The sequence below is a fragment of the Xenopus laevis genome, chromosome 2S, assembly GCF_017654675.1.
Source record: "Xenopus laevis strain J_2021 chromosome 2S, Xenopus_laevis_v10.1, whole genome shotgun sequence".
Lineage (NCBI taxonomy): Eukaryota > Metazoa > Chordata > Amphibia > Anura > Pipidae > Xenopus > Xenopus laevis.
In genome coordinates, this window is record NC_054374.1 from 159,615,163 (window position 1) to 159,634,927 (window position 19,765).

Genomic DNA, 19,765 nt, shown 5'->3' on the forward strand with positions numbered 1-19,765 from the left:
GAAGGACATGCAAGATATGGGACGGGAAGGTGGGGCCACCTAACTGTTCCATGAAATCGATGCAGCGCCATTTACATGGGGCACATTCAGGTTTTCTGTGCTTTGCACCCTGCTCTGCACTTTGTAGATGACCCTAAAGTGGTCTTTACCTAATTAGCACACAGATAGGTCCAGTCATACATAAATCTCTCCTCCTGCCTATGACAACCTTAACTAAAGGATATACTGGTGTCTACATAGGACCTTGGCACCTACAAGGAACCTACCTGTCACTTCTACCCTCATTTATAGCATTGGATACTTTGCTTAGGCAATCTTTATTCTCTTTATTAAAGGCCTGATGCCCGGTCCACCATGTTTTCTAAGCCTTAAGGTCTGTCCCAAAAGGGAAGTAACCAACATAGTAAGGCCAAAGATCTTTTGCACCCAGGTAAAAGATGGATATCTACACAACCTCCACACACATTTACCCCTTGCCTTGAGGAGTTATGACAACTGCCTTTTCCAAGCAATCACTGATGTGTGCACCCACAATTCCAGTTGATTAATGTTGAAATCAGTGGGGTGTGATTTTGTTACCCACCCATGGGCCTCCTGGGACTGCTACGTGTGCCATTTTGTTCATGCTTTACTTTTGCCTTGAGCTCTACATATCCTTAATGAAAAATGTGATGGAGACAACTAACATAGGGTGTCTGGATATGTGGTTGGTGAATGCCACAGTGGGACTATTTTGTTATTAAACTGATCAACTTGAGTTGTTAGATTAAGATCCTTCGCATTATATTTCTAGGTAAACTCCATAAACACCTTGTCAAGATCCCAATCAATAACCTAAAATTGATCAGTTGCTCTCTCTCTCTGGCATTCTTAACATTATCTTGCCTATGTTCTTGTTGGCTCCTTGGGTTAAATCCCAACGGCTTCAGCCCCAGTTCATTCAAGCTAAATGAACAGCCTCATATTAAATGATTATGTTAGCATATGTGCTGTTTAACAACATAAACCTCAACTGCCATTTAGTAGTAATTTGCTTGTCCCATGAATTGATAACACTAAAGTATAATGATGACTCCATACATGCTCAGCTAGACTTTTCTTCTGAGTGTCCATCTCAAGTGCAGCCATTATTAAAACAATATAAAATGCAGCCACCAAAAGACATACCAGCAGCAATCTTGGTGCACAGAAGATGACCAACCAAGAAAATAGGCCCATTAAAGGCCTCAAACTGGCCAGATTGGCTCTTCTCTTATATACAAAATAATTGGGCCTTTCTTTGTCAACATACAGTATAAATCAGATGTGCAGAACTTCATCTACCACTGACAGATTGTGACTAGACACACACTACACATAACACCATAATCAATGAAGACTTGGCAGGCTGGTAGGGAAAAAAAATCCCTTCCGAGGTCAACAGAAAATATTTGTAGCATATAGAAAAAAACAAATAATAAGCAGCAATTGTTTTTTTTTTCACCAAATACAGGCAAAAAGTAAGTTCAAGAGTTCACTTGTGTTATTTCTATTGCTAATAAACGTGATTGATTAAATGCCTAATCTCAATTACTGTCCACAATATTCTCATGCTCACAGCAGATTGTTGGCTTGAGAACCTTGAGACAACATGAAAGCTTAGACCAATTACTCAAACACAGGCTTTCAAAGCAACACATTTTCCGTATCTGGCATGGCTCCCCGGACATTTTGTTACCATTTAACTGGTTTCCTCCTTGTGTTGGTTGGATAACCCCGGCTCACCTTAATGCAGTAGGAGATGCAGTTGTCTTCATAATGTTTGCAACATCTGTGTCTTGGTCCATGTTTGCATCTAAACACAAAGTCACTCTTAGTTAATAATGCATTTATGGTGGCTCTAGAATAAACAGGGAGAAATAGTCCCTTTCATAAACAAACCCAAATTTGAACATTCAAATATTAAATTAAGGCGTAAGGAGAAAGGGTCCTACAACAGAGGCAGAAGATTCACCAAAATAAATCATCTTGAAAAGTTTTGGTTGTAGGATTGACTAAGCCGATCCCATAGTAACTTGAAGATCAACAGGTAGAGATGTGTCTGGATATGGTACCTGTAACAACTCACCCTGGTGGTCTAGGCGTTCATGGGGGTCGGCAGGGACGCCCGCCGCACCCTCAGAGGGGACACCGCCACGCTGCTCCTATTCGTGTAATGCGTCGGCGTGTCCTCTTTTTATAGGCGCATTTCGCCAAATTCAAATATTTAAAGGGGACTTTGTGTGATTTTCATTGCCCGTTGTTAGGTTCATCTCTGAGAGTTCCTGGGTGTTATTCCTGTTTATTATCTGTATCTGTTTCCTGTTTTGACCCCAGCCTGCCTGATTATTCTGACTTCTGTGATCCTGACTCCTGCCTGGTAACCGACTATTCTGAAATCCATATTCTGACCCATGCCGTCTGACTCTTCTGATTGATATCATGGTTTTGACCCTTGCCTTGACTTCGCCTGAATTCTGCCTGCACCGACCTGGCCTGGTTTGACTACGTTTTCTATCTACTCCTTGTATCGTGACTTTTTGTCCAAAAAGAGTTTGCTAACGTTCGTGTCCCTCTCCTCGTCCAGAATCCTTCGCTTGGCTCCTCTCTTAATAAGACCTGGCGGCATCCAATTAGCCGAGGGCTCCTCCCGAGGTGAAAGGCGGCTGTTAAAGGCGGAAGCAAGAGCCGAGACCAGGGAGCCTAGCATTGGTTCTGGATTTTGGGTGCCGATTTGTGACAGTACCACAATGTAGCCTGGATAAATTGATGTGAAGGCTAAGAAGTCTTGGGCCTCGAAGGGACAATCATTAATGGATAGTCAAAACGCAGCAACTGCACTAACTAAAAATAGTTTTTAGATTTATAGGGGCATTGCCAATATAATTTAAAAGAAAATCCAGAAAATAATACAAGCTTGAATTTTGAAAATAGGCCACCCATGAATTCTCCCAAATGAACTTTCAAGATTTTTTTTTTCTTAAATAAACATATTCGAATTTTAGTAAATCAACCCCTTAGACATGTTTATCACTACAACTCAATGAGTGTCCTGCCTATGATGACATCATCATGATTTTTAAAGGCAGATATAGAATCAATGCTTGGGGTGTGGGGTTTTCTGTTTTATATAATACAGAATCTCATATATTAAAGGGGATGTAAACCCATAGAGTTTGTCTACTCAACATGGACATATGTGTGGAGACCAAAGATGAAGTAAAACTCTCAATATCTACAGAGCGCCTGAGGATTCTACATCTATAATATCTGGATTATGGCCTTAAAACTCTTCCCACTTTTTTTTAAAAGAATGTTTCCAATTTGTATGGAAAATGTGTTGCACATGTCTGGTTCTCTCGTTCTTTTCTATCGCCTGAGCTTTCATCTCGAATGTCTAAACAGACTACAAGCTGTCACTTTTACTAAGTAAAAACCCATCAAATCCTTGGCTCCGACACTGGCAGCCAGATACTGACAGGGAATAATGAGAAAAAAAAACCCCATTAGTAGAGAGTGTCAAGTGTCACAGGGGCTGTTAAGGGTTTCGAGCAAAATATTTAGAAACGGAATCATATTTGGAAGAAGACACTGACGGTGTAAAGGGAAATACAGGGCTGGCCATGGAATAAGTCATAGCTAGAGATGGGGCTTAATATTTTTCACCTCAAGATACAAAAAACATAATTGGCTAGGGGTAAATGGATCAAAATTTGGCAACCCCCCACCCGACGCCATGAAAAGGGTTTGTAGGGACACCAGTCCTAAATAGGCACAACAGCAGTTTGGTAATGAAATGGGCATCCCAAAAGTTGTCCCATTGGTGCCTGCCTACTAATACATAAATAAATTGTTCACTTAGGGTTCATATAGTAGTTTAATATGAAAAGTAAGACCTTACCTCCAAACTAGGCTTTTTGGGGTATCTAGAATAGGCATATGGCCCAAATCTTGCCCAAACTGTCATTCAGGCTGTGTCCTCCACCACTGCTTCAGTTTGGGAAGCACTAAAGAAAGATTTCTATAGTGAGAGTTCCCCCCCCCCACAAGGGACCTAAAAACAGTGGATAGGTGGGCTCACCCTAGGGGTGAGATATTGGGGTTGTGCCGACTTGCTGTGGGGAGACCTTTAAACCAAAACCATAAACAGTGACTAAAACCAATGCTTTTTACACAGAAATAGCATCTCTGCTATTTTCTAATATATAACTATAGTCGCTCTTGGAACCTGTGGGAGACTGGAAATTGTAGGTCGCTGACCCTTGTTAGATGAAATCTACTAATGGATGGAATAAAGTATCTCCCTCACTGCAGAAACTTGGATTCATGCGACAGATAGGAAACATCCCAAGCAGAGTGAATGACTGGAAACTGCCCATCTAAAGTCAATGAAAAGATGGCCGCAACTTACATTGTATCCATGAGCTTCTTGAGGCTGCTCCTGGAGACCCCTCTGTGCTCTTGGCTCTGCTGCTCTGCATGAGGAAACGTGTTCTCCGGCAATAAGGCAAGTGCTGGGATTTCTTCCTTTCCCACAATGAACCTACGCAGTATAAGGTAGTAAATGGCCTACAGCAAGTATAGGTTAATCTACAAAACCCTGTTATCCAGATAGATCCGAATTACAGGAATGTCATCTTTCTTAAAGGAACAGTAACACCAAAAAATGAAAATGTTTTAAAGTAATGAAAATATGGTAAAAATGGTGTTTTTGCTTCAGAAACTCTACTATAGTTTATATAAACAAGCTGCTGTGTAGCCATGGGGGCAGACATTAAAAGCTGAAAAAGGAGAAAAGGCACAGGATACACAGCAGATAACAGATTAGCTCTGTAGTATACAATGGGATTCATCAGAATGCATCCGTTATCTACTGTGTATCCTGTGCTTGAATGGCTGCCCCCATGGCTACACAGCAGCTTGTTTATATAAACTATAGTAGAGTTTCTGAAGCAAATACCCCAGTTTTACCAGTGCAGGGCAACAGTACATTATATTGTCATTCCATTAAACCAGTTTCATTTATTGTGTTACTGTTCCTTTAAGCATATGTAAAGTCTCATCTTTAGTGATATGCAACTTGCAGCCGTCCAACGGTTAAATTACAACTCCCTCTGTATGTCATCAGCTGTGACTATTGAAGTTTGAAAAACATTTAGTGGGGTGTCCAATCTCTCATTTACTTACTTAAGAGCTGAAAAGGCAAATCCTTTTAGGCCATCCCTGCACCTGCAAAAGAAACAAACGTCATCAGTCATCTGTGATGAAATGGCCAAACGGTTTATTATAGAAAGAATGATGTCTTCTCTTATTCAATATATAAACATAGTACAGGAGCTCTGTGGCCATATAAAGGCACGAGGCTGCAGGCTGAGTTATACAGGGAACTCTGAGTATCACTCATGTATTATATAGTGAATAAAGTACCCCCTCTTGTAAAATATAAGGATATTATAAGTAACCGAGGAGTTTCATGACCATATAAAAACACGAGGCCGAAGGCCGAGTGTTTTTATACAGGTCATGGAACTCCGAGGTAACTTCTAATATCCTCATATTTTACAACTGGGGGTACTTTATTTATTATAATACACAAGTTTCAGTGAGTCATGTGACAAAAATGACATCAGAACTCACCGTTTATAACTGATGACATCAGAACTCACCGTTTATAAGGATATAATTTACAAGATATTCATGGCTTTTGTGTATTATAAGGGATTATGTACCCCCTACTGTAAATGATAAGGATATTAGAAGTCACTGAGGGGTTGTTCTGTGACCATATAAAGGCACAAGGCTGCAGGCTGAGTTATACAGGAAACTTGAGTATCACTCATGTATTATAAGGGATAATGTACCCCCTACTGTAAATGATAAGGATATTAGAAGTCACTGAGGGGTTGTTCTGTGACCATATAAAGGCACAAGGCTGCAGGCTGAGTTATACAGGGAACACTGAGTATCACTCATGTATTATAAGGGATAATGTACCCCCTACTGTAAATGATAAGGATATTAGAAGTCACTGAGGGGTTGTTCTGTGACCATATAAAGACACAAGGCTGCAGGCTGAGTTATACAGGGAACTCTGAATATCACTCATGTATTATAAGGGATACTGTATTTATTCATGGGGTTGTTTATGTTCCATCACAATGTATGATTGTTTTTCTAATATTGAAGTTAAAGGGGCGGTTCACCTTTAAGTTAATTTCTAGTATGTTATAGAATGGCCAAGTATAAGCAACTTTTCAATTGGTCTTCATTATTAATTTGTTCTTCTGACTCTTTCCAGCTTTCAAATGGGGGGTCACTGAGACCAACTAAAAAAATAAATGCTCTGTTTGGCTACAAGTTTAGAAATGTATTCATTTGTTCTTGGTCCAATATCTTCAATATCTTCAAGAACTAAAAATATATTACACTCAATATTATATCATATACTGTATATATATATATATATATATATATATATATATATATATATATATATATATATATATATATATATAATATCTTCAAGAACTAAAAATATATTACACTCAATATTATATCATATACTGTATATATATATATATATATATATATATATATATATATATATATATATATATATATATATATATATTACACACATGAATTGCTGTGCAGGTTGTTGCAATACAGTATAACACCAGCAGAGGTCCCCATTCACCATAGTAATAGCCTAATATCGGCAATACCAGCATTGTAATTGCATTTTCATTTAGTGGGAAGAGCAGTATTTCAGGATAAGGAGAATGTTTATTTTTACTTATTTCCACCAGTGGTGGGTCAGACGGCTTCTGCTTATAGTCCCACACTGCTCAGATTTCTGACGTGCCCAGAAGTGCAATAAACACAATTCTTTCGCTATTTTCACAATCTCTGGTTTCCAAAGAATGACCTGAAAGTATGGGTAGGCCGGCTTCCAGCCCAGATTGCATAAAGTATGTCACGTTCCAAATCCCTCGCTCTCGCTTTCTCAGGAACGATCATTATTAGTTCCTAGGGCACTCAAGGAGTTGATGGAGCACTGGCTTCTTGCACTTGCTTTAAATGGCGACCGTGATATAAGGATAACGGTAATACTGGTATCATGTATAGATGTGTATAATAATTAGCGATGCAACGAACTGCCAGTTAGGCAGGTTATATATAGACATAAGCTTGAACTTGATGGACGTGTGTCTTTTTTTCAACCTGACTTACTATGTGACACAATATGTTACTATGTATTAGGGTCGCCACCTGGCCAGTATTTCACCGGCCCAGTAAAATACCAGCCAAGGCTGGGGACAGTATTACATATTTACTTATGTATAAGCCCCAACGCCACTATCAGGGGGGCAGAGGGGGTACTCCTGTACCGGGCCCAGACCTTAAGGGGGGCCTGTGCTGCACTTTTCAAAAGATCCGGCTCCCCTTCACAGTGCCGAAGCCGTGCAGCCTCTTGCGAAGTCCCGAACCGCCGAAAAGCCAAAGTCTCGAAGCGGCGAAAAGACCCGAAGCCACGAAAATAGACGAAGTTGAAGTCCTGAGGCCACGAGTTCAATTCTAATGAACACCAATGTCTGTTTTATTTTTTAAACCCCTGGCCACCAATGTAGTATTTTAATACTCTATAGGCCCCTGCCACCAAGTCCCTAAATTTGTAGGGAGGCCCTGACCACCAATGTTTTTTTAAAAACTTTTATGTGGGACCCTGGGTGACAATTATTTTTTTTTTAAATTATAAGGAGGCCCTGACCACCAATGGCTTTTTATAACTTGTGAGAAGAGCATATTTGTCGGTGGGCGACTAATCTCCCCGAAAACTTGGATTATTTGGATAAAATGGAGTCCATGGGAGTGTAATTCAGAGATTTCTGGATAATGAATCCCATACCTCTTCCGGCTTCTTCTTTTTTCTCGTTGGTGCGCATGCTCAGTAGAGCCAAAAACTGATCTTTAACTTAAAATGCGGCTATTTAGTTCTACTGCGCATGTGTCTGCCCCGGGAAATTTGAAGAAAGTAGATGTCGAAAGAGGAGCGCTCCATTGTGCTCGCTGGAAGAACCCCAGGCCGGTGCAGTTTTAGGAGCATTCACTTGGGGGTGTCCCATCACAGGACATGTCTATACCTGGGTGGAGATGCACCTCTTCCTATTCATGCTTATACAGAAGATCCCTCTTAACTAAGTCTAGGATAATACAACCCTGCCCTCCTGAATAGGATAAATGATATTAGAAGCCACGTCAGAGCTCAGGTGATTTTATTTGGTTATGGGATGTCTTGAAGCAATGCTTATGGCCACCTTTACCAATTCCAAATGCATCGCTTTCTAAGCAGCTCTGCCAGGCCAGATGCCTCCAAACTCTATAGAATAAGCATAGAAACATACGGATTTCATTAGAATGATTTTGACACCTAAACGTATGATAAAAATGAACCCGCTGTTAATTAGCCTTGGAGATTATGTGGAACATGACAAACTGTGCACCGTGGCACATTCGTTATTTTTGTATGTTAGTTAAACGTACCAACAAGTCAGGTTACGATGTAAACAATTTAACACACATGGAGCATTGAGTTTCAGGGAACAAGACTGAAGATTAATATGGTATAGTTGCCTGAATGAGTAAGGCCGCTTGTAACAGTCTCCAAGGAGAAGAGCTCAGTCATTGTTAGTCATTAATCAGGTCTATGGTGAGTGGATCTTGGCACATGGCTTGGAGTTTGGAGTAATGAAGTCTATGGACTGGGGTGGGACGGCACGTTAATCTCTCTGGAAACTGTAATATCTGAGCACAACAGAAACTGAGAACTGACAATATTAGTGTTATAACAGATGTACTGAAATTACTGTGAACTCTGCATTGCCTCTAGACTTTTACATTGCAAAAAAATGCTCATTGGGTGAACAGGAGAATTTCCCATTGTTGAATGGACACCACAATTGAGGAAGATTGGGGAGCAAGTGGAGAGGGCTTAGAGGTGGGAGGGAGTGGGGAGTAGGCAGAGACAACAAGGAGGACATGGCACAGAGGCATGAATGTGGTCGGAGGTGGAGTGGGCACAGAGTTTGGTGAAGGAGTCGGAGGAGGTGAAGCTGACAGAGACTGTGGAATAAGAAAGAAGAAGGTGGAGTGGATACAGAAACAGAGCAGGGAGTTCATTTAGTGGGCCCAGAGATTGGCAAGATTGGGAATAAAAATGGGTGGAGGTGGTACAGAGATTGGGGAAGAGTGGGTACAGAGATTGGGAAAGGAATTTGGAGTAGGCAGAATGGACACAGCTTGGTGAAGCTGAAGAGGTGGAGTGGGCACAGAGATTGAGAAAGAAGAACAAAAGAAGAGGAGTAGGCACAGAGACTGAGGAAGGACATAGAGAAGTAGGTGGTGAGAGCAGAGAGATTGGTGACAGAAAAGGTAGGAGGTGGAGTTGGCATCTAAATTGGAGAAATAAGTGTAGAGTGCACAGAGACAGGGGAAAGATGTGGAGTGGGCACAGAGACTGATGAAGGAAAGGTGGAGTGTACATAGAGATTATAGAGAGAAAGGGCAGGAGATGGCACAGAAATCATGGGAGGGGGTGGAGTGGGCACAAAGACTGGGAGAGTAAAGCAGAGAACGTGGGCATGGTAAAAAGACTAGGATAGAAAGGTGAGATGGTAGAGTGGGCACAGAAATTTTGGAAGGAGGTTTAGTGGACATCTAGACAGGCTGAAAGTGGGGGAAGAATGTGAAGTGGACACAGAAACAGAGTGGGCAGAGACATCGGGGAAGGCTTAGGGTGGACATGCAGTGGGCACAGAGATTGGGGAAGGAGGTGGAGTAGGTACAGAGATTGGGGAAGGAGTGTAGAGGAGATGGAGAGGACACTGAGAATGGGGATGAAAAGGGAAGGAGGAGGAGTCAGCACAGAGATTGGGGAAGCAGGTAAACACAGAGGAATGAGAAGAAAGGAAGCAGCGTGGGCCCAGAGACTAAAGGACCCCAAGGAGATGTAGTGAGATTGGGGACAGAGAGGGCAGGAGGTGTAGTTGGCAGAGTTATTGGGGATGGAGCTGGACTGGGCACAGAGACTGGGAAAGTAGAGCAGAGAAGGTGGGATGGGCAAAGAGATTGTGGATGGAGTGGAGAGGAGGTGGAATGGGCACACAGACTGATGAAGGAGTGAAGAGGTGGGGAAATTGAGGAGAGGGAAGGAGGCAGAGAGGTGATACAGATAATGAACACACTTGATCATTATTATACAATAACTTCTCTTCTGAGGGTATACTGTACTATGTCTATGCACTCTATGAATTAGGGGTAGTTTAGCTTCATTTTTAGTAGGATTTGTACAGTAATAATCTTTGGCAATCTTTGGTGTTCTTTTTAATTGCAGCAGTGTCAGAATTTTATTTTTCTCTTTCAGTATATGGTGGCTAGAGATTATTTTTACTTAGCAACCACCCAGTAGTTCTGACATCAGATATGAAAAAACACAAAATTACTAAAATGCAGACCAACCGGAATGTTGAGACCAGACTAAGAGTCAGGGACAGGGCACAACGATGTCAATAGCACTTTATCCTTGTCTCACCTCCTCTTTCAGCTCTTGTCAAAGGCTCCCATCAGTGGCAGGGGTCAGAGATTTGGGCCCTATTTGATATAGAGGTGCCCCATAAAGTAGTCACGTGCCCCTGAACTTGCTCATTTCCCAAACCGTTTGCAACACTTGAGGTTTGTGTATTGTAATCAATTCCATAAGCTCAATAAATTCCTTGGCCCCGGCCGTGTGTTTACCATGTAATTACTTCAAGCTGCTGAAAGTATGTTTATATATATATATATATATATATATATATATATATATATATATATATATATACTTATTATACAATAGCCGGTTTTGTTTTATTGCTGAAACTCAACTAATCTGGAACTTATGAGGGTCCTATTCATCAGGTGCTGCCGGATTTCTTGCTTTCCCGCAAATGTATCTTTGATAATGATTTAATGGCGTGTCCGCGTGGGCAAGGAACTTAATTAAACGACTTTGTCGACAGGATTTATGGGAATAAGTTTGTTTCTACTCTCTGCTCTGGCTATGTAAATATACAAACTGGTGATTTAATATATATGTGTATGTAAATTATTGGCTACATTTAAGGGGCACAGCAGAAAAATTGGACACAAAGAGCTGCGTCTGGCTCTGAATAGTGATGGGTGAATTTATTCGCCAAATTTGCCCGTTTCACCACCGGCGAATACATTTTATGTGAAAATTCGCTGGTGAAAATCCGCCTGCGTCAAAAAAATTTGTACGCCCATTGACTGTAATGGGCACCGGCATCAACTTTGACGAAATTCGTGGCGAAACGGGACAAATTCGCCCGTCACTAGCTCTGAATACACCACTTCTTGTGTTGAGCAGCTCTGTATTCAGAAGGGATGAGAAGATGGTATTTAGCAACCCCTGGAATATTCCCTAGTTTATAGATTAGAATGACTTGCTAGAGAGCACCCCACAAATCACAAGTGTCAGGCATTCCCTTGGCATGGACATTTCAACCGCAGAGGAACCAACTTTAGGGAAATGAATAGTGCAGTTCCCAATCAGGTCTGCCAAGTCACTAGTTGTCCACCAATGGAGACTGGCTGGGATCCTACATTATGTGCTGAGTATTCTCCTGTACAACCCAGGAGCCATGTAAAAAGACAGAGTGGTGCTAAGAAAGGTGCTAGAATTTGGGGATTTTTTTTAATAGTTAATAGTTTTTTTAAATAGTTAATAGTGCTGCTCCAGCTGAATTCTACACTGAAATCCATTTTTCAAAAGAGCAAAAAGATTTTTTTTATATTTAATCTTGAAATCTGACATGGGGCTAGACATATTGTCAGTTTCCCAGGTGCCCCCAGTCATGTGACTTGTGCTCTGATAAACTTCAGTCACTGTTTACTGCTGAACTGCAAGTTGGAGTTATATCACCCCCCCCAGCAGCCTAACAACAGAACAATGGGAAGAACCAGATAGCAGCCCCTTAACACAAGATAACAGCTGCCTGGTAGATCTAAGAAACAGCTGCCTGGTAGATCTAAGAACAACAGTCAATAGTAAAAGCCAAGTCCCACTGAGACACATTCAGTTACATTAAGTAGGAGAAATAGCCTGCCAGAAAGTAGTTCCATTGTAAAATGCAGGCGCAAGTCACATGACTAGGGGGCAGCTGGGACAATATGTCTAGCCCCATGTCAGATTTCAAAATTGAATATATAAAAAATCTATTTGCTCTTTTGAGAATTGGATTTCAGTGCAGAAGTCTGCTGGAGCAGCACAATTACAATACAATACAATACAATATACTTTATTTGTCAATACAGACCATATACAGTTATACAGCCTATCAAAATCACGTTTCACTCTACACATTAACTGATGTGTTTTGAAAAAAACATGTTTTTCCATGACAGTATCCCTTTAAAGGCTAAAAATAATTAAGCTCTATATAAATACACCAATACACCCTCAAAGTAATGTTGCTCTGAGTCCTCTGTCAAAATAAACACCACATTTCTTTCCTTCTATTGTGTACTCATGGGCTTCTGTATCAGACTTCCTGTTTTCAGCTTAAACCTCCAGGGCTTGGACTTGAGCATGCTCAGTTTGCTCCTCTCTCCCTCTCCCTACCCTCCCTGTTGTAATCTGAGCCCAGAGCTATGAGTGAGCAGGGAGAGACTCAGGCAGGAAGTGATGTCACACCAAGCTAATATGGCAGCTGCTATCCTAAACAAACAGAGAGCTTCTAGAGCTTTTTACTCAGGTATGGTAAAGCATTCTGCAGAATAAATATAGTGTTATAACTTGAACTATTGTGGCTAATCTATTGGCAATAAACTGCTTCAGTAGCTTCTCCTTTTCCTTTAAAGGCACCTTCCTTCTATTTGTTCAGGGGTATATTCTGGCTTAGACATTATACAGTATTCAAACGTTAAACACTAGAGAATTCCTTTCCTATAACACTTTTTCTGTATGTCTAAATATGCCGGGTTGTTTATAAGGCACAGGAGTGAGGGGTGTCCTTTCAGCGGAGTGGGTGCCTCAAAGGCAGCAGCTAATGAATGTGCCAGTGGCTTTCTGGGAGTCTGGTCACATAAAATCCCCCGAGACGAGGTGATACAACTATCTCAACGTTTGAGAAAGGAATAAAATAGTCTGGAAGTCTCGCAGACTGGAGGCTCCTGATTTCTGACACTTTTCTGGATAGTGTCCCAGCAGTAAAGTCTAAATATAAACCCCGGACTCCATTTATCATTAATGCAGGGAAGTTAGCAGTGGTGTGGCAATTGTCAATGTGTTTGGACACAAGTGATATTGAGCTGCTAATGCCTTATGTCTCTCACGAGCTCTATAAATCAACCCCCTCCCTGATGTCTGACTCGGGCCCTTGTCTGCAGATTGGCACCGCCGGTTATGGCTGATGAATCACTTCAAGCGAAATGAGTCAGGCGTTAAACGTTCCATGACCATGAAAATGTTTTAGTGCACAATGTCAGACTTTACCCTAGAAGGTGTTGGAGTATTAAGAATGGGCATTTAGTGCCCTCAGTACCGGCCCAACATGGAGAAATGCCTCTTGACACTGATAACTCTTATAAAAGCCATTAAGTGGGGGCCAGGAGCTGAGTTCAGACATAATATAATATAAGCGACACCATAACAGTAACTAATTATTTGTGATGGGCGAATAAATTTGCCGGGCGCAAATTTGCAACGAATATCCACGTTTCGCTGCAAAAATTCGCAAAACTCCCACCAAAATTCACCAGCGTTCATAATTTTTTTGGATATACAGTATCAAGGCACAAGTCACATGACTGGGGGCAGCTGGGAAACTGACAATTTATCTAGCCCCATGTCAGATTTCAAAATTGAATATATAAAAAATCTATTTGCTCTTTTGAGAATTGGATTTCAGTGCAGAATTCTGCTGGAGTAGCACTATTACAATACAATATACTTTATTTGTCAATGCAGACCATATACAGTTATACAGCGTATCAAAATCACGTTTCACTCAACACATTAACTGATGTGTTTTGAAAAAAACATGTTTTTCCATGACAGTATCCCTTTAAAGGCTAAAAATAATTAAGCTCTATATAAATACACCAATACACCCTCAAAGTAATGCTGCTCTGAGTCCTCTGTCAAAAGAAACAGCACATTTCTTTCCTTCTATTGTGTACTCATGGGCTTCTGTATCAGACTTCCTGTTTTCAGCTTAAACCTCCAGGGCTTGGACTTGAGCATGCTCAGTTTGTTCCTCTCTCTCCCTCCCCCCCTCCCTGATGTAAACTGAGCCCAGAGCTATGAGTGAGCAGGGAGAGACTCAGGCAGGAAGTGATGTCACACCAAGCTCTTACAAAACTCTTACAAAAGCCATTAAGTGGGGGCCAGGAGCTGAGTTCAGACATAATATAATATAAGCGACACCATAACAGTAACTAATTATTAGTGATGGGCGAATAAATTTGCCGGGCGCAAATTTGCAACGAATATCCACGTTTCGCTGCAAAAATTCGCAAAACTCCCACCAAAATTCGCCAGCGTCAAAAATTTTTTTGGATGCACGTCAATTTTCGAGTTTCACTAATTTTTCGCTACATTTTTGTCGTTTCGCAAAAAACGGGAGAAAATCGCCCATCACTACTAACTATTACTGTTTGGTCAGTCCCTTCTTTTTAAAGGGGTGGTTCACCGTCACAATAACTTTTAGTATGTCATAGAATGGCTAATTCTAAGCAACTTTTCAATTGGTCTTCATTTGTTTTTGTTTTTATAGTTTTTGATCGTGTCCCTTTAATTCCTTCTCAGGGGGAAGAAAAATTATTTTGTGGGCACATGTTAAACATTTTTAAAAGCGGTGTGCGCAGGTCACAAAATTCTATTGAGGGAATGTAATCGTTGGAAAAAAAAAAATTCAAAGACACCTGCGAACATTAGCGACCATGTTGGCGTTCATTTTAACCTATTACCGAGCTCAAAGTTTGAGACCAAATGGCTGTTGCATTCACAGTGTATTAATAAGATTTTACAATTGCAAAAGCGTCTTTTTGCGACGCAATATTTAACGAAACGGCAGAGCAGCTGTTAACGCTCACCTTTGCTCAGTGATAATGCACAATGTAATATTCCCCAGCGAATGGTTTTTCATTGCGAGCAAACATTCGCAAAAACAACATTTTAAGAAACCCCAATTTGTTGTGTGCGCTGGCTTCAAAATTTGTGAGCATGTACACAAGCACAAAGCTTGTTTTGAATTATTTGCCTTCTTCTTCTGACTCTTTCCAGCTTTCAAATGGGGGTCGCTGACCCCATCTGAAAAAATACAAACGCTCTGTAAGGCTACACATTTAGGGGCCAATTCACTAAGGGTCAAATATCGAGGGTTAATTAACCCTCGATATTCGACTAGTAATTAAAATCCTTCGATTTCGAATATCGAAGTCGAAGGATCGAAGGATAATTCCTTCGATCGAACGATAAAATCCTTCGAATCGAACGATTCGAAGGATTTTAATCCATCGATCGAAGGAATATCCTTCGATCAAAAAAAGTTAGCCAAGCCTATGGGGACCTTCCCCATAGGCTAACATTGAGTTCGGTAGCTTTTAGATGGCGAACTAGGGGGTCGAAGTTTTTTTTAAAGAGACAGTACTTCGACTATCGAATGGTCAAATGGTCGAATAGTCGAACGATTTTTACTACGAATCCTTCGATTCGAAGTCGTAGTCGAAGGTCGAAGTAGCCCATTCGATGGTCGAAGTAGCCCAAAAAAAACTTCGAAATTCGAAGTTTTTTACCTTCGAATCCTTCACTCGAAGTTAGTGAATCGGCCCCCTAGGATCAGATTTATCAAGGGTCGAATTTCGAAGTAGAAAATACTTGAAATTCGACCATTGAATTTAAATACTTCTAATTCAAACTTTTTTCATCGAATTAGGTATTCTGCGGTCGAAGTAAACGATTAAATCGAAGTAAATGATTTTTCGGTCGATCAAACTATTTGCGGTAAATCCTTTGACTTCAATACGAAGGATTTACCGCAAATGTTCCATATGTTATGAAATGTCTGGAGAAAACTGGTTACCCAAAAAAAGCGAGTTAGGACTTTTGCAGCCAATTCCGCTTAAATAAAAAGGAGAAGTCGCCAGCGTTTTTGGAACTTTAATGCATTTTCGGCTCAGAAGATATGATGTAAGTGACAGAAGAATGACTAAGATCTGGCTGCTTTATAGCACTTCGTCTGGTCTACGGTGGCGAAGTTAAATCTGGCGAAAGAGGTAACGTTCAGTAAAATCCGCACTTTAATGAATTTGCGGAGTAATGACCTTTTTAGAGCGAAAAGTCGCCTGGCGATAGAGTGCGAACGAACGCTAGCAACTGTCTCTTTCCAATGTCCCTTTGGGTGGCGAATTGTCGCTAGCGTTAGCCACTTCATCCTTTAGTGAATCTGCCCCTATGAGAGACTGCCTTTCTGTAATTCAGAGCTTTATGGATAACGGGTTTCCGGGTAACAGATCCCTGTAGTAGAAGGAGCCTAAAGCTGAGCTGCAGTATCAGTGCGGGGACACGACTGGAACATCTGTCGGCTGGCCCAGATGACACAAGAACAAGGCGACGATTCATAAGCCGAGGCCTAAATGCAATAAATCCCATTGGGAGGGATGAATGGGGGTCTTTCTGCAAGTTGCCACACTCTGGGCTTAACGTTAGACCCCGGCAACAAATGGCATCCAGTAAATGGACATTCCTGGCCTGGCAGATGTCATAGTTACAAGAAGGGACAATGGGCTGGAGTGGGCTGCCAGTCTGTAACAACATGTAACCTGGGGGTATAACGCTGCTTTGTGTTTATGGCCTGGATTAATATATTAGAGAGAAGAGTTTGCTGATGATACAGAGATAAGGCCACGTAGACGTCCCACATACACAGCGCATTTACAGTCGCACTATATCTCGCTTTCCAAAGAATAAAATTCAATATTGAATACAAATGGGACCTGTTATCCAGAATGCTTGGAACCTGGGGTTTTCCGGATAAGGGATCTTTCTTTAATGTGGCTCTCCATCCTTTAAGTGGCACATTAATCAAGGATTTGACATTTTTTAAAACTCCCATAAATTCAACCAAGCGAAATGTATTAATAAAATCTCATTTTCTCAGCTCGGACGAATTGAATCCAGCCGAAAACTCTGAATCGAATTTGATTAGAATTAGAAAAACACGAATCAAATTAACAAAAAAAAAATCTTGATTCGAGTTTTTTCTCCGAAAAAACCCTCAAATGTCAGGAAGGCAGCAAACATCACCAAATTGATCGCTGGACCTTCTCCCATTGACTTATACGGGGATTCGGCAGGTTTTAGGTGGCCAATAGTCGAAATCGTTTTTTTAAAGGGCCAGAGTGTGATAAATATTCGGCGCTTAGTTGGGATCAAGAACAAGCTCCTGTTTTATTATTACAGAGAAACAGGTAATATGTTTTTCTGTATTAAAATGGAGTCTATGGGAGATAACCATTCTGGATAACAGGTTTCCGGATAAAGGATCCCCATAATAGGATATGGCCATTCCCTTATATCAACTACATTGTCTTGGTGGATATAAATATATTCAGCCAGTGGTGCTGGGCCCCAAGGTAAAATGAACTTTGTGGGGTTCTGTCATTAGGCCTGTCTAACATGTCCTGTTGCTGAACTACAACTGAAGTGAGTTTTATTTCAATACAATGGCTGCTGATAAAATGTATTGCTGCTACCTTGGCTATACAGTATGTTTTTTGCTACTACAGGTATGGGACCTGTTATCCAGAATGCTTGGGACCAAGGGTTTGCTGGATAATGGATCTTTTCATGAGATCTTTGTACCTTAAATGTACTAGAAAACCATTTACTCATTAAATAAACCAATAGGCTGGTTTTGCTTCCAATAAGGATTAATTATATCTTAGTTGGGATCAAGTACAAGCTACTGTTTTATTATTACACAGAAAAAGGAAATATTATTTTTAAATGGAGTATATGGGAGATGATCTTCCCGTAATTTGGAGCTTTCTGGATAATGGGTTTCCGGGTAACGGATCCCATACTTGTTCTACATCCTGTATAAGTCTGGATAATAAATGTTCTATTTTAAATCCAGGTATGGGATCCATTATCAAGAAACCCCTAAACTCCCATAAATTCGAAATTCGACCAATTGATAATTATTTAAATAATCCCATTTTTAACACTTGGATGGATTAAATCGACATAAAAACACGAATCTAATTTGAATCTAATTTGATTTGAATATTAAAAACTCGAATGTCAGGAAGGCTGCAAAAAACTCTAATTTGATCCCTGGACCTCTCCCATTGACTTAAACAGCAATTCGGCAGGTTTTAAGTGGCGAATAGTCGAATTTGAGTTCTTAAAATGCCAGAGTGTGGTAAAACAAAAGTCAAATTCGAATTTTTTAAAAAAATTGAAATCGAATTTGAATAACTCCCAGGTCGAATTTGACAGTTTTGATCATAAAATGAATTCGAATTTCAAATTCAAATTTTCAATTCGACCCTTGATCAATCAGCCCCGTAAAGTATGGTGATCCAAATTACAGAAAGATCCTTTACCCAGAAAACCCCAGGTCCCCGAGCATTCTGGATAACAGGTCCTATACCTGTACAGTAAAATAAATGCCCCAAACATAACGTGTAGCATCTCTATCCCAATTCTTCGTTGAGTTTTAGTTCTCGACTCTGAATCCTGCACTGATGCAAACACTGGGTTCTAAATGGGATCTCTGACCAGCGTTGTCTGAAAGCTATGTTATAAGACTGCTAGCATCTACCATAAAGTGAGACAGAACTGCTGCGTTGACAGGGAAAGGCACATCCCAATTTTGATGCATATTTTTCTCCCTAGATAAAGTCGCCAAGAATAAATACAATAAAAAAACCCGGCATTGGTTGAATGTTGTGCATTACAAGCAGAATGGCTAATTACCCACAGGGAATGGCAATTATTACAATCGTTGCCGGGGGGCGGGGTTAGAAAGGTGTTGTTATCCCAGGACATGCCGATAAGCCAACATAATGCTCTTTGCACTATTGTCAGCGCTGGAATGCTTCTTAGGGGAAGACATTCCACTTGTCAGGAGAGATAGGGGAATAGTGGAAATGTGCCCTGACATGAAGCTCATTAAGGCTCATTTGTGACACTGGGATATTTTAAGTGCATTCAGACCTATATTTGCTAAGTGTTCTAAAGAGCATTCCTCCTCCAGCCTGCCCTGATATCTATTAATACCAGCAGAATCTGATTTTATTAGCTTACCTGCTTAGGATTACTTCCCCTTTAAATGTGTTAAAACAGCTAATGAACTTATATTAGATACTTTAAATGATAATTGAACCTTTAAAATGTAAAATTGACAAGGGGGCTGTTCTAAGCACTTTTGTAATTTACATTCATTATTTATTTTGTTTTTATTCCAAGATATTAACGGAAATCTGTACTGTTAATATGAATGAATTTTGTTACAACAGCGCCACCTGCTGGTCAGTTTCCCACCAGTCTGACCACCAAGTAGTCAAGGAAGTTGTCAGGAGAAAGAAAGAGGCTGATGTTCTTTAAAAGGAAATATGTTTTACTGTATTAAAATGGAGTCTATGGGACACGGCCTTTCCGTAATTTGGAACTTTCTGGATA

At 40.6% G+C, this 19,765-nt stretch overlaps 1 protein-coding gene across 2 annotated transcripts in view; it reads right to left on the minus strand.

The window, feature by feature from the left end:
• Positions 1–19,765, minus strand: part of tmem135.S (transmembrane protein 135 S homeolog) — a 235,215-nt gene that overhangs the window by 11,048 nt on the left and 204,402 nt on the right. The window contains exons 7-9 of one of the 2 annotated variants that reach the window (XM_018250369.2): positions 5,206–5,247; positions 4,430–4,561; positions 1,765–1,834 (exon numbers count right to left, since the gene is read on the minus strand). In XM_018250369.2, coding sequence (XP_018105858.1) covers positions 1,765–1,834; positions 4,430–4,561; positions 5,206–5,247 — 244 coding nt within the window. The remainder of the gene's footprint in view (positions 1–1,764; positions 1,835–4,429; positions 4,562–5,205; positions 5,248–19,765) is intronic. The other variant, XM_018250370.2, reaches the window with a different exon arrangement.